General features: G+C 43.7%; 1 protein-coding gene across 1 annotated transcript in view; it reads right to left on the bottom strand.

The window, feature by feature from the left end:
• The window catches only part of POLB (DNA polymerase beta), a 129,246-nt gene that overhangs the window by 63,656 nt on the left and 49,225 nt on the right, over positions 1-16,365 (bottom strand). The window contains exon 7 of the mRNA XM_078666218.1: positions 8,035-8,086. Coding sequence (XP_078522344.1) covers positions 8,035-8,086 — 52 coding nt within the window. The remainder of the gene's footprint in view (positions 1-8,034; positions 8,087-16,365) is intronic.

Raw genomic sequence — 16,365 nt, 5'->3', positions numbered from 1 at the left:
TCGCCATGATGGAACGGACATCGCTATTGGGAAAAAACAACGAGAAACCCCGAAAATCAACGCTTTTCCTGAACTATCTTTTTAGAGGAAAGCCCCTGTACAGAAAATAATTAGTCATAGTCAGGTGGACATATAATTAAACGTTTCTTATTACTGATGGTTTGCATTACCGTTTTCAAAAGTTGTTTTTTATTTGCCCAGTGTGAACAATATGCACATTTTTGCAGAGGTGTACCATGACTTTCATAAGTGACAATGCGGATCCCTTCAACAGAAAGCAAAACGAAACCAGATACATTGATCTGGAGCTTTTCAGAGACGACAAGAGACGAATCCACAGAGAGTCTAAATTGTAGCATGTTTTTGTACCAAATATGTCAAAGGCAACAATATATCGTGTTTTGATATATACATCTTAATAACGCCTTAAAGAGAGAAGAAAAATAGTTTCAACTTCGTAATCCGATAATGTTTTGGGACACAATTCAAAATGTCCGTCTTGTTTCAAAGCGATTGCTAGTTACAGTCGCCCCGGCTTACTTTAAACACCTTTCCAAGATGTCCGTCATACTCGCAAGTAGCTAAATAACGGCCTGCGTGCTAGGTTCCCATAGGCATCAGTTAAACATCACGTAGTTCATTCTTGCAGGCATGGGAAAATTAAGTAAATTGCTCCAAACCCCAGGATATTGAGCTGAGGCTCGATCTCAGCCCCCAGTAGCAGTAACGCGCGGCCGGGGAATGACGTCACAGGGGTGTCCCGGGCCGGCAGCCAATGACAGCGCGGCCCAGGACAAAGGGGCGGGGCTTAAAAAAGCCCGAGAAACGCCCCCGAATCGCGTTTTCTCGAGAAAGCGTGATTGATAGCCTCTGTCTCCCAATGGCTAGCCTCCATTTATGGAGCTAGCCAATGGGAGACAGAGGCTGAACGAAAATCCATATGTAGGATCATGAGGTTTCGCCATGGGCGGAGCAACTGCTACGCAGTTGCAACGCCCAGGCCGAAACCTAAAAAGAGTATACAAGTCTTACATCAAGAAAAGGAGATGTGTGACTAAGCGGGAGGCAAGAGAAGGACAAACTACAGAAGTGAATACGATGATCTTACTTACGCCAACATCCTAATCTCATTAGTCAATCGGATGATTCTGTGCAACTCAAACTCAAATCCTTGTGATTTAGATGGTGTATTATTAATGCAAATACGTGCAGTTTACTACTGTAAATTGATTTCAATGTACGGTCTCATTCTTCACCAACTATTTTAGCCACCTCTTCTTGCAACTATTTCACTGATAATTACCTAATGTACTACCATGTACAGTGTTTCCGATATCAATGGTTCTTCTACAAGTTCCCTATGTGGGAAGAGTATGCCCAGACGTGGGTCCCGTGCTCACTACGCCACTGGAGTCAAGCTATCCTGGCTGATGAAGGCTGATAGCCAGAAACCGGTCCTAGGATGCTTGAATCCGTTCCAGAGAAGACATGGCTTGGCAGTTCGGTCTGGACTGTTCCCATGAGGCACAGGGTCAAGACTGATTTGCATATGGCCATGTCTGAACTGGGGTGGCTTGGTGAGGAATATAACGATGGATTAAACCCAGATTTGTGACTGGGTGTGAATGTTTTGCCATTGTGCAACATTCCGTCCATCATCTTGTGTGTTTTGCTCTTCTACAAGTTAGCCACAACATGCCTCAGGCTTTCTCGCACCACTTCAAAACCCTTTCCACAAAGGTAGCGTTATAAACACACACACTAACATCCAAGCTCAATAAAGTAATATTTTGACCAATCACCAAGAGATGGCATGTGCAAGCAAATTATGCAACTATTTCGCACTCTGGGCATACCAGTATCTATAAGTTAGTTGCAAAACAATCAGAGCATGCCTTCTTCAGCACGTGTGCATGAAATCAAAACTCTTCGCACGGAGCACCAACTCACACTCCACTAGTAAAGATCTAGGAATCGAGTAGTCTAGTTGTCACTGCCCCAACAAAATCCCAAAGCACTTCTGGGTGGAAGGGGTACTATACAAATTCTAGTATAATACAATACTACAATGCAACAATGCCCCTTACTTGGCCCAGGTACAATATCCACTTCCGAGTAGAGGATACCAGAATTAAGCAGACGCTGAGTTAGGGTTAGTCAATTGTCAAGAACTTTTGTATGTATGCATGCATAAAGAACAGGGTTATAAGCTTTGAGCTGGTCCGTGCAATCTCAAGAGGGAGGCTACCGACTGCAAACCGATAGTAAGGTATTGCAGATGAACAGCACACAGCTGGTCTTCCTCTCGTAGAAAAGCAAGGATCTGCAATCACTCCACTGTTAGAAACTGAATAAAGCATTGTACGTCAGGATGGTGCGAGACCCTGCTGCATTTCCATAATGTGAAAAGCCTTCAAGAGAACTTTAAGAAGATAGAGTTCTATTGGAGTAACCAAACCCCCCCCACCACCATCCCACCACCCACACACGTTTTGCCTGGCTTTTGATGCAACTTTGACCGGAGAGTGCTGTATCCCTGCTGTTCAGGTTCCCAGTACTAGTATTCTTTCCCTTAAACTGATCCACAATTGGCCATACTAGCCCTAAGGCAGGGTGCACTATACCACAGGTATACAGTATCGAAGTCCATGCTTAGATATTGTAAGTGCCAGAGAAGCCATAGAGAGTACATGGGTTATAAGCCTGACAACTCGAGTTCCCCACCACCATGACAATTTTTCTGAACCCAGGAGTGTTTGGTACAAAATTACTCCGCTCAATAACCTCACAATGATTCCAGTGTGGTATTTATTATACATGAACTCAGAGGGCACTTCACTTGTGCCCCCTGAAAAACTACCAATCCTGATGTGGTCACAGACTTTAGGCAGCCTGCCACCACCAGAAATGTTTCTGGACCCATGGGTCGAGAGTCTCTGCTCTCTGGGACCAGAGATAAAGCACATCCTGGGCGGAGGCATCACACCTCCTCCCTCACGATGGGCACAGTGCTCGATAGGGAAGCTTCAAAGGCCTGCAACCTTTGTAATGCGGCCCCCAGCCTCTGCTGCTAGCAGCAGATTGCAGACCCCGGTTTACACACCTACTTTGGGTGTGAAAACTAGCAGGAAAAACTAAGAAGAAAAGGAGGTGTGCCTACCTCTGCCAACTCCACCTCTAAGGTGGGGGAGGCGAAGGTGAAGCGCATCTTTCAATCCACGCCTTCTTGAAGATGGGGAGAACCCTTCATTTAGGACTAGGAATATGCGCCTTCCCACAGGAGAGTGGCATAATTGAGGGTGTAGTAACCCCAGGTAAAATTGACTCTAACGGACACTCCCTTAAAACGCCCCTAAATTTAGTATTTAGGTGGGTCCTCCAGACCTGGAAACTAGTTTCTGCCAACCTAAGAAGGAGGACGAAGAAGATGCCGTGCAGCGAAGCCTGAATGCGCCTACTGACTTGGCCCCAGCCCTATCAGCCTGCCTCCAGCTTCAAAGACCCAGCAAAAGAGACAACGCCTGTCATGCAGCGTGTGACTTTCAGAACCTGAGGAGGTTCTGGTCTCCATGACGATGCCTGCAGACTGAATCCAGAGGCTGCGACTGGCTCCGGTGAGAAAAACTCAATATCCAAGGACACCCCTGCACCCGAAGCCCCTGGGCCTTGGTGAGCTGAACAGACGGTGTCCCTACAACCTACAGCATCTCAATTTACCTCTGCTGATGCTAGTTTCCTCCGTGCAGCCCCCGGTCGAATGCCTGCAGTCTGTTTGTCCAGCTGAGTTTCTCCATTCAGAAGCCCAACACTGTATTAGCACCCTGCACAATGCTGCCCCTGTGCTGCTGGAGATATATGTTTGGTGTTACCTTTTGGCCCACCCCCTGTGCTTGCTCTAACCCCCAAAGCTTGGCCACTGCAACCGTTCTACTTTACTTACCTGCGAAGCAGTGTGGCTTTAAGCACCCCCAGTCTCCATCGAAACGCATTGGGCCTATCTTCAAATTTGACATCTGAACCCGGCCACCCATGTGCTTCTGGTGGTACAGACTTTGAGCTTACCTGCACCTTAACCCCTGAAGACTAGAACTGTAGGTTGGGTACTTACCCGTGAAACCGCATTGCTGTTTTCCTCCACAGGTTAACACGGAACTGTATGAAAATTGCATTAAGTGTTGACTTTTGAAAGACTAAAGTATTTTTCCTAAGAAACGTACTTAACTTTTAGGGAAGATCTTGGTCTTAAAACACAACTCAAACAAGGCTTATTTTTATAAAATTGAAGTGGATCTCCTTTTTGAGTTGTGTCTCAGTTATTGGTCTATGTGTGTGCAATAAATGTCTAACACTCCTGTTTTACCCCTAAGGCTGCTCACCCACACTACCACTAATAGAGCACTTTGGTTTACATTTAGCCCTGTACAACTCTGGGGGAATCTGTGGGTTCTGTGCACTGTTTAGCCACCTAGTGGTATACCATATACAGAGCCAGCTTCCTGCAAGAACACCTAAGTGCTCTCTGAAGAGTAGAACCACACTAGACACGAAGGCACATTATATTCTCCCTCAGCCAGCTGGCGTGGGGACTGCAAATTTTAACAGAGACAATGTTTTGTTTGTGTGGTCGTAGTGAGATGTGCGTGTTGTGGGGAGAGTAATTTAATTCCTGCCCTGACACCCAAAGACCATTGGATGCCTGGTGCTTTAAAAACACTGTGGAGCAAGGGGTCTTCTCCCACAAGTCTCCGGGGCTTACTAAGGGATCAGGTGCCTTTGACAAATAAATGTTTAAATTCAAATGTATTAGATATGCTTAGTTAATAAAATCCATTGTATATAAACAGAGCACAATAAACATGCGTCATACAATTACGATTAATAAGGTATCTTGGGAACTCATCGAGAAATATTATCTTAATACCAGTGCTATCAACAATTTTACACACATGGGAAGTAAAGTTAATTTGAAGAGACTTCTTAAAAACTGGTCAGCAGAAATATTAACTCAGTACTGGTGCTGGCAGCAAAGTACACAATGGACAAACAAACATTGGCAAGCCTAAAAGGTCTGGCTTACAAAGTACATCTTCCTTTATTGGTGAGTTTGTGTGTATGGTACAGTGAATTGGCAAATGCAAGAGTAAGTCAATGGGTGGAAGGAGGAGTACAAGGATGAGCTGCCTGGTGTACTGAGGAGTGACTGCACAGCTATAAGTCAAGCCTGTTTGGATTCACAGTATTCCCGTTGTCCTCCTTCGATCAATGTCCAGAGGGGAGGGCACTGGGTACACTGCCACTGTTATAGCCCAAGTGTTCTGAGCATCCAATTCCTTTGCAGTCTCCAACCTCCCCATGAAAGTGGCACACCTGGCCTTGGCTCGGATATATAAACAGACATCATTATTATTATTTTTAGTTTGAGAGCTCCTTGGTAAATACCAGTTTCTGAATGGCTCGTCCTGTCCTGGGATTTCCTTCAGTTTTCCATGCCCTATAAAAGGCAGGACTACAACTACCAGAATACAATAACAAATATGCAAGTCAGTGTGAACTATTCACACTTGTTATGGGATAGCAAAGACCCCTGATGTAGTGATTATTGGCATTTGCTCATGTTCAAACACTGTACCTAGCATATTTATTTATTTATTTATTCAAAGTTTTATATAGCGCGAACAAGATCCTTACAGATATCAGAGCGCTTCACAAAGACAGGGTAGGGGCAGTAGGAGTGAACAGAGATAATGGGAGCAGTATAGTAGTCACTAACATGGTGGGATAATAGTAACATACATAAAACATATCAATATACAATCAGGTAAACAAGTAATATAAGACGGTACAAGTCATTGATCCCACTACAGGGGTGTTCAGGTGCACCTTGGGTGTGTGGATGGCTTATACCCAAGTCTTAGTGTAGCGAGAACACTGAGTGGGGGCATCTGGAGAGTGAATCAACGTGTATCATATATCGGTAGTGACAACATCAAGTTAGAAGTATAGTGCCAGAGGACAAGGTGAACAGTGATACAAAGCAATGCAGAGTCTCTGATCCAGCACCAATCATGTTCCGGAGATCTTGGCCAGAAGGATGGTTTTCACCTCTTTCTTGAAGAGTGCAGAGGAGGAACATATGTTTTAGTTTCCCCATAGCTTGAAATGCAGAAGGCTCACTGTTCTACACTTTTGGAGAAATTTGAACTTGTATAGTGAGCATATTATCCCACTGACCTACCACATGACATTTTATTGTGTAGGGTTCTGAGCAAAGAAAGACTGCTGGCAACGAACAGTTTAAAGAGTATACAGACATTGATCTTCTACCTGGGACATTGACAGTCCCCGGTCTTAAGGTTGACTTTGCGTTCCCTGTACTTGGAGAGGCGTTGCTTAATGCAGGGAGCTATTCAGGGAATGCACCTTACAGGGGAACACAGCCCTGGAAAAGTCAAAACACCTTGGGTCATGGTGATATCTAGCACTGGGTCAGTGAGAGCTCAACCCTAGGAGCACAACATCACTTCTCATGGAGTTACACAAAAACCTGAAGAGAGTTTGGCTACAGAACTGGGATAAGAGGAAGACTAAGGTCCTAACGTCCTCCCTCCTCCCAACATGTTTGTTGGATCATCCTTCAAGTGAGTTAAACAAATTGAAGCAGGCAATAGGGTTTGCGTGGTTGTGAGGAAGAAATTAAGGAGGAACCCGATCTAAAAGTCTTTGCACTAGTCTTAAACTGTATTGTTACATTGTCCGTCATGGGGAGAATTTTCTGCTGGTTAGACCTGCCGAAATTGAATGTGGGTTGAGTTTAGCGCAGCCAATAAATGCGTCAAATACCATCAAAATTGTAATTCCAACCCATGTGTAAACATAGGCTAAAGCATGGGTCGGAATATTACGAACAACTCGTAATCATGACCAAATCCGAATGTAGAAATATTCACAGTAACTTTGTCCAACGGTTCCCAGACAACAATGCCACTGAACTTTACCTTCTCAGACATTTTTCTTTAAAAATGATTTCAAGTTTGAAGGTAAAGGGAGACTGGGCCAAACCGGAACCCCTGTCCACCATAACTGTGCCCCTGGCCTCGCGAGACTAGATGTTCGTGGGCTTGATTTAGATTTTTTTTTTAACTTATATCTCCGGTTCTATTGATTGGATTTTGGTGTCAAAATAATTTGTTGAAATGTACTCTATTTTTCAAACTTGAGGTGGGATTTTTTCTTGAGTTGTGTTTTCACTTTATTACTGTTTAAGTGCTGCATAAATACTTTACACATTGCCTTTAAGTTGAGCCGGACTGCTTTTGTACCAAGCTACAAGGTGGTTAAGCACAGGTTAATTTAGTGACTTTTTGTGGTTTACCCTGACAAGGAGTATGGCTGTTGGTTGAGTAGAGCTCACACCTCCTTAAACCAACAGCCCGATTTCTCACACTAAAACACTTAGAAAATAATGAAACCTAATACCGGAAAACAATTTGCAACAATAATGCACATTTGCATGAACAAAAAAAGGCCATTAAATTATACTATGGTATTCGCAAAAAAAGCGCACACATATAACCACAATTTGCTGAGGAAGATATAAAGAAGGTTGGTGATAGGAATATAAATATCAAATATCAGTCCAAGTTGCTCTTTAAATACCTACTGATATTCACGTTAACACAATTGGAAGGTGTACAAGTATTTCTTTTGATAACTATTTGGCTTAGTTGCAGGAAAAACTCAAGACTTGGGGATGTATTGCTAGTAAAAAAATCAAAAAAATCATCAGATCTGATTTCCGAGGTACTGCAGAACTTTAGTGATGTTCAAGGGTGTATTCCCTCAGATGATACTAGGCATGATATTCAGGGCATTGCCTTTATCTAACAACCTATCACATTGGTGGATTCCTGACTGCAGGTCTGCAAAATGCCAGCCAAAAAGAACAGGAAAAACAGCAGAATTTAACTAGCAGGCAGCTTAGAACACATCTATGCTGTATTCAACAACGTCTCAAACAGATAGGGGGAGACATACTTTAGACCTATCCGCTGGTGATGGTTCAGCTTGTGCTCGTTCTTTTTCAAATCTGGAAAAAAATAGGACACAAAAATTAGCAGCATAATAGGTTATGTGATGTCCTAATATCAGCATTCATAGGGCCTGATTGAAGAGTTTGGGGATAATGGAAAATCCTTCTAATTATGCAGGAAATGCTAACTTTGTGGGCTAATTAACCATAAAGTGTATTCAACCATGATGATTGTAATGTGAAAAACTTCCACCAGTGTATTGAACATTTAATCTAGAATCTGATGCGCTTTCCTTGTCTACCAAGCTGAATGAGACCACATCCAAAGGCCCTCTTACTTTCTAACAAATATGATAATCCTACCCATGATAGACAATGCCAATGTTTGAGAAAAGGCCCTGACCATCAGAAATGTGTCAGAGTTTCTGGATGACATAACATATGGGTTATATAGGTTGAGATTCAGACAAGCACTGGCGTTGCCAATAGGTCTCGTAATAGGAAAGTTGGAGCTATTGGTTTTGTAAATGACAAAGCCCTTTATGTTTTTAAAATGAAAACAAAAATAAAAGGCATTGTTATTTGCAATTGTAATAGCTCCAACTTTCCTACTGCGAGACCTATTGGCAACGCGAGTGCTTGTCTGCATGTTCACTTTTTTTATCTTTTCTAAAGGTTTTTATTATCCATACAACAAAATACAATACAATTCTCCAACCAGCAATGACATTTCATCTTCCCTAATATGATTAATCAACCACTGAATTTTTTAACTCGAAGCCATCCTGTAATTTCTAACCTATCCATTACAAAAAATGATTAATTTCAATAACAAATCATCGTAAATGAAATGCATGACGTAGAAACTTGTTGAGTGCGCAAGACCTTCAACAGCAAGAGTCTTCGACTAAGGTATGATTTGGATTATATCTGAAGAGTATAAACCAAAAGCTCATTAATCTTGAGCTAGCCTCTAAATCTTGGTTGCTATAGATGCCTGTTACTCGTCAAAAAGCAATTCAATGCCTTGTGAGCGTTACTAAGTGCTAAATAAAACAATGGAAAACTGAACTAAATTTCAGACATCTCAGACAATATTGTTTACATGATTTGGCCTATACTCCTGAACATTTCGGTTTTGTTCTCATTCCTGGATTCATGTGTTTTTCACAACGAAGAAGACTTTTTGTCTTTGTGCAAACGCTACTGAAGAGCAACTGATTAATGCAGTGCTGACATCAACTGTCTTCCACACAAAAGCTCTGCTTATAGCTTGCCAAGTTGGCAAACAAAGGAAACATTTTTATTGTTACCCAACTCAATGATACTCATTTTACTGACTTTGGAAAGACTGAGGACAGCCACCTGGATTTTATCCTGTGACCTGTAGGTAGAATGCAGATTCTTAAAGTATATGGATTAATCTACTTGGGTACCTGATTGGGAACAAGAAAGAGTGAGTGAAAATCTACTGTGAATTCATGTGTTTGTCTTACAGGTTACATGCAGCTGTTTTTAACAGGCACATAGGGATCTCTGAAACAAATACATTAGCCCACAGGTCTAACTTACACAGAACTGTGGCCTGCAGGTTACACGCAATTTTCTATAACAGGCAAGTTAACCCACTGAGCTATTTCAGCATCGTGCAAACCTATGCCCTGAAATTACAGATATTTGCGGCAACTAGATTACCCATGTGATACTATATGCAGACACGCGGTTATTTTGAGATTAAAATGTGTTCTTAAATCCATAAAATGTGTCCCTAAATCCAGCTCCGACGGTCATCTCTACATAGCAATTCACGTCTATCGTTCCATATTTGTGGGTCACATGAGCACGTAATTCTTTTTCAATTTCATGCACTATAAATCCCTGTTGAGTTGTTCCTCTTGGGTTCAAAGGAAACAACATAAAGCTGTAGGCATGTCTACTCGGCCCTCCGAGTCGTTGCCTGCAGTATTCCTGCGGTCAGTATGCAGCAGATAAAAGCAAGGTACTGGGAAAGCGATCGCGCATTGTAAAGCTTCAAGCAGGCGCTTCCGCACGAGCCACCTGGGGCCGGGAGATGAGGGGCGTTTTGCAAGCAGTTAATTTGACACTGTAGCTCGAAAGCTCCGGGGGAGGTTATCGGCGGCGTTTAATGTAATTATGACTGCCCGCAGTGATACAGAGCGAGTTGCCCAGGATCACACAACTGAGGCAGTTCCTCAGAAGACTGCCTCTGCAGCAAACCCCCTGACCGACACAGCGTAGATCTTGTTGCAGTGACAAACAGAGCTCTACAGACACGTCCCTGTATATCTGGCGCAGCGCAGTGCTGTGAATTAGATTACACAAACCGGAGGGGTGTACGTGTGATTGGGACAGTAAAAAATACAATAGCTTTTAAATGACATATTTACATGAAACATAAAATGAGTATCACTGCGGCGGGTAACAGTAAACCTCTGTTATTCAGCGCCAAGAAGCTCCAGAGGTGAACGTGCACTTAGCAAACATGCATATTACATTCACGTTTACATGCACGAGCAAATGAGGCGATCTTCCAAAAATGTAAAGATTTTTGTTGAAACTCGGTAGGCAGGAGTAAAGCCCGCATCATCTCCCAGTCCCGCCACGTTCCTGCCCCTCAAGCAAACCTCTTGCTGTAGCAGTAGCGCCACTCCAAGAGACATAAGAGCAATGCAGGCAGAATGAGAGAAGACTGCCACATATCGGAAATGTAAGATTATAAAGGGACCGCAGAGCCGAATGGGAGATTTCACATGGCGTGCAAGCCATCTATTTCACTAGACAGCAGTGTAAGGGCCTCTCTGTCATCTGCAAACACCCCGCCCCCCAACAATCCCCTTTATAATCAAAGAAACCTAACAGTCTTTGTGAAGTCTGAGAGTGAGTCAGGGACGCATCACAGCATCACGGGCCGTGAGAGACGGAACGCAGGGGTAAGATGTACACGGAGCAGAGGCAGGGGAGAGGGGTGACAGGGCAGCATGTGACGGATGAGGGGCCCGCTAGCAGGGTAAGGCAGATGGAAAAGGAAGGAGAGAGGGGTGGAATAAAAAGGAAAAGAAAAAATGAGAAAGAAAGAAGCCGAGATGAATAACAATTGAGAACTAAAATAGAAAGAAACAAAAGGAAGGAAAGAAAAATAAAGAAGGAATGTGAAGAAAGGAACAAAGAAGGAAGAAAATCGGTGATGTGGGGGAGGAGAGGAAAGAAAATATAACGAAAGAAAAATAAAGAAGGATTGTGAAGAAAGGAACAAAGGAAGGAAGAAAATCGGTGATGTGGGAGAGGAGAGGAAAGAAAAAATAACGAAAGGATAAAAGTGATAAGACGGAGGGAAGGCAGAGAAAGGGAGGGGGAGGAGAAATGCGACACGGTGTGAAGCAGCAGGGGCCTTTGAAGTGAAGCTAAGCTTCACTTCAAAGGTGTGGGAGGAGTGCTGATACGTCCTGGGGGAAGCTGGCTGGGGAGGTAAGGCCGGCCTGCGGCCGGCCATGAATAATTAGGGGAGGAGAAGCCCAGGCCGTGAATGCGCGTGCTTGTTTGCTCACGTGATTCACGTGAACTTCAGGAAAACCGCGGCTGAAAGCCCTTGGTTTGACGAGGATTTTGCCGACTTGAATTCTCGCTCCCTCAATGCGCTTGCGCGCATTGTAGGTCACGAGACCTAAAAAAGGGCCATGTGAAGACAGACAAGAGGAGAATGGGAGTTGAGGCAAAATAAACATTGGAGGCAAGTGATGACAGACTTTGTAAGAAAGGCACACAGTGAAATATAGCCAAGGGGGATGCTGGGATACCCAAACCGAACGCATCATCCCCACCAACGTCTGAATGAATAAACACTGTTGGTCCATTACAGGGTGTCCCTGTGCCTCAAAAGACAAAACAGTGAGATAGAGGAGAGATCGAGTGATTTAAACAAATATGTTTTCAGGTGTTTCCTATAAAAAAGCAAACAGGACACAGGGGCAGGTGTTTGGGGGGGGGGAACAAGACAAAAGAGTAAGCTGGAAAACACACACAGTTTTATGAAGTGCTAAAAAAAAAGTAGCTCCTAAATGTGAGCAGTGAAAGTATTCAAGTTATCGCGTCAAAATGATGGTACAAAGATCTATGTAACCCACGGGAGGGGACTAACATAAGATGGACAAGGAAGGCCTTTGAGTAAAAAGCAAGCAAATAGGAGTGGCAACAAAGGCAACCTATGGGTTGTGCCAGATCCCACTTCGTTTTGATCTAATCAACAGCAGGCTTTTGCCTACCAGCTTCCATTTCTGTAAGAGAGAAGAAGGGCCTATTTGGTTGACTTTAAAACACAATGTAATGAAACCTGAAATTAACCATGCCTCAGACACTGGATCACTGAGCTAGGAGTCCAGGCCATAACAAAGCTTCTTCGCAGCTAGAACAAGAACACATCAATTAACATACTTGTGATTTAAAAAAAAGTACAGAACGTCTTGCTAGGCCCTCATGGAAAAATGGATGGAGGTCGCACAAGCTGGTCTGTCCATGTATGCTCTCAGTGCGATGCCCTTGATGTGATTATCCACATAGCCCACCAGCAAACTGACAGACAACAATCTTGTGAGGCATCCCAACTAAGCCAGAGCAAATCTCTAAGGGAAGAACATCATGGAAACCAGCAATTCCCATCCAAGATGTTACATTTGCTGCTGCCAAAAAGCATCTACATTGCCTTGTCAGACTGCAAAGTGGAACAACTGGGCACACCTTCGTACTAATGTCAGCTACAAAAGTCAAGTTTCTGATCAAGAGTTTATGCATAAGTAGTGGACGTACATCCTCCATACTCATTCATGTGGAATGAAAGCACTGCAGTCAATTCACATGAGCAAGCTGGTAACAGGTAGATACGGAAATCTATGATGCCTAGCTTTCCATAGGTAAACCTGTTGATTTTTGTGAATCCTAACAATTTCAGTAATGCAAGCAAATCCTAGGCGTAACATTTTGAAGTTTCCCAAATCTTTTTGTGAACCAGCCCTTTAGGAAGTATTATAACTAGGGCTCCCAATTAAATTGCATTTATTTCTGAACATTTATGTCCGTACTTATCCCTATTTATTTTCCCTTATTTTAGAGGTATTTATCCATATGTATTTTGTGCGTTCACAAAGTCTTCATAAGTACATTTTCAAGTTTATTTAATTTATAAATAAGGACTTTTACTAGGAAACCTGTCTAGGTTAAGCCACCTAAACATCCAAATAAAATCTAGCATTATGCTCAAGTGAAAAATATTAGTATTCTAGTACCAGGCTGTACATTTTGCACAGGTATTGTCCTGGAGGTCGTGAATGACACCTGAAGGACTCCTAGAAAATAAGACGAATTTCTATTTATTTTCAAAAAGCGAAAAATATATAAGATAGCAAAAACATCGCTTAGTCTGTATTTATCTCAAGAATAAGAAAAAAGAGAAAAGTGAGAGGCCTAATTATAACCCGTTACTTTAGCAACAGAAACCAACCTTTTTCGCTACACATGCATATGAAAATAGTTTGGGATGTAATCACAGGATTAAGGAGTCACACTGCTAAAGAAAACTCGAGAGGTTTCACAACAGTCTGGAGCATGAGAAAGTCAGATAGTTCTTGGTACATAGAGTTAAACCGTAGACTAGGTTCTGCTCAACATGCAACTGTTTTGGACCCTTCCTTCGCACTAACTAGAATACAGTTTGCCTCTTAGCCCCTTCCGTGCGGGGCTGTTTCCCCCGCTGTGCTGGGGGGCGGGGGCACGTACAGCGCCCCGGTGCTCATGACGAGGTCAGCTCGTCATGAGCTACGGCGCTCCGGTGCTCATGACGAGCTGAGCTCGTCATGGCCACACCCGTTCCCATGGAACGCTCAGCACAGCAGGGGAATCAGCCCAGCATGCGAGCGTTCCATGTAACGGGCGCGGTCATGACGAGCTCAGCTCGTCATGAGCACCGGAGCACCGTAGCTCATGACTAGCTGACCTCGTCATGAGCACTCAAGGGGTTAAAATATATATATTTTTAGTTTAACACAGTTACTTTGAGGAAACACAAGATTTTTTTTTATATATTAATTGCCAAAAAGAACAATTGATGGACAGAATGCAGAACAATGTCATACATTCACCCCAGTACAGAGATCTGGGCCTAAATCCATCATATTTTTGCTCGCCATCCCAGTATGGACCCAGCCATATGCAAATCAGTCTTGACCCTGCGCCCAATAAGAACAGTCCAGCCCAAACTGCCAGGCCAGGTCTTCCCTGGAATGGAAACAAGCATTCTAGGACCTGGTTCGGGCTTTCAGCCCTCATCAGCCAGGATAGTTTGACTCTAGTGGCATGGAGAGCACGGGACCCACCTCTGAGAATACTCGTCCCACTTGGGGTGACAAATGCAAAAAGAACCATTGATGAACAGAATGCAGAACAATGTCATACATTCACCCCAGTGCAGAGGATTTAACCCAGATCTGTGACTGGGGGTGAGTGTCTGAAAAGTTTCAGCACTCCCTCCATCATCTCCTTGTGTTTGCTTTGTTCACCCTTAGTTGGCAGGGTATGCCGAGACGCTCACTTTGCCACTGGATTCAAGCTAGCCTGGCTGATGAAGGGTATTACCCAGAAACCGGTCCGAGGATGCTTGTTCCGGTTCAGGGAAGATCTGGTTTAGCAGTTCGAGCTGGACTGTTTCCAAGAGGCACAGGGTCAAGACTGATTTGCATATAGCTGGGTCTGAACTGAGGTGGCGAAGTGAGCTAAAGAATGATGATTAATTCAACCCAGATCTGTGACTGGGGGTGAGTGTCTGAAAAGTTTCAGCACTCCGTCTATTATCTCCTTGTGTTTGATATATTAATTCCCGACACAAGAGCACAATATACAGCAATTTAACATAACATACTAGTTAAACACAAAAATCCCTACAATGTGTGCACTTTTCTTTGTAATTGAAGACTTAAAGTGTTTCTTGAAAGAAGATTTCATAACTCCCACTCCACTAAAAGAAGCTATAAAAAAACATAATAATTGACTAACCATGTGTTATTCCGTTTTTTCTGCCAGTTAAAATGTACCGGTTCTGAGAAATAGATCATAAGCCACATTTTAGATGTTCTTGAGTATGGGCAATTAAGAAAATCCTGCATGCTGACTACATTGAATGCATGTACGCCAGCTATGTGGACCCTACTGTTCCTTTAATGTCTTCCCCCTCTATTGATATTTGGGTACCCTGCCTTCAACTAGATCGGATTTAGGTATTAAAGTGCATGTTAGAAGTCCAGAAAAGAAAATTGTATTTACCCAGTAAGCATCTGTTTGTAGCATGTAGTGCTGTAGATTCACGTGCTGTGCGTGCTCCTGCCATCTAGTGTTTCCGCCTGGATGTGTGCAAGTTGTTTTTCTTCGAAGAAGTCTTTTGAGTCACGAGGGAATGAGACTCCCCTCTTGCCCTTTTATGGGTGGTAGTGACAACTAGAGAGTTAGAAGAAGCTGGCCACGGATACACAGATGGCCAAAAGGGCTAGCTTTGTATTTTTTGTCCACCCTAGGTGTAATTACTCTGGCGTGGACAGGAGTGTGAAAGACTGCCTAGGTGTGATGTAGCATGCCTTTAAGCATGGGGTAGTACTAGGCGGAGGACAAATTCCTGGTAGGAGGTGTAATCATCAGGAGGGGAGGGATGGGCCAGGTACAGGTAGGGATGCGCCCCTTGGTGGGTCAGCATTATAAGTGTCCCAGGGATTACCCTATGGAAGAGTGTAGAATGTATCCCAGCCTTTGTCACCCCCAGATTCAAATTAGTTAATCCTTGAGGTGTATAGTGAGCAGGGTCACCTGGAGGAGTGGGTGGAGAGGTTGAGTGCTGTAGAGCTGAATGAGGTAGTGGTGATGGGAGAGTGACAGGCAAGTGGCTTGTAGCCTTGTCCACTTTCTTGCACTGCTTCTGTGAAAGTGGCATGTCCAAGGCATCCTTAAAGGCTTGTTACAGTTTGGACGGTTGGGTATCAGATCCCAGGGGCAGGTGAATATCCAGCCCCTGAGGGGCTGTATCATGAGTTGTTTATGCCAGGTGTCAAACTCCTCCTGATGTATATAGAGAATCGGCTCGAAGCTCACCAAGCCGTGTCCGGACTTGCTGGTCGGAGGCGATGGTCTCAGCTCAACTGGACAGATCCGATAGTTGGCTCGGCTCTGAGGCAGAAGCGGCCAGTGCCGAAGTAGTCAATCTCGTTGGTTTCTTTGGTACTGAGCTAGGCGTAGCATTCGAAGATGGTACTGGGTGCCAACCATGGCCCGAAGGCAGTGGTGGC

Source organism: Lissotriton helveticus, chromosome 11 (genome assembly GCF_964261635.1).
Source record: "Lissotriton helveticus chromosome 11, aLisHel1.1, whole genome shotgun sequence".
NCBI classification, from domain to species: Eukaryota; Metazoa; Chordata; class Amphibia; order Caudata; family Salamandridae; genus Lissotriton; species Lissotriton helveticus.
The sequence above is the reverse complement of the archived record's forward strand: the minus strand, read 5'-3'. Positions and strand labels throughout refer to the sequence as shown.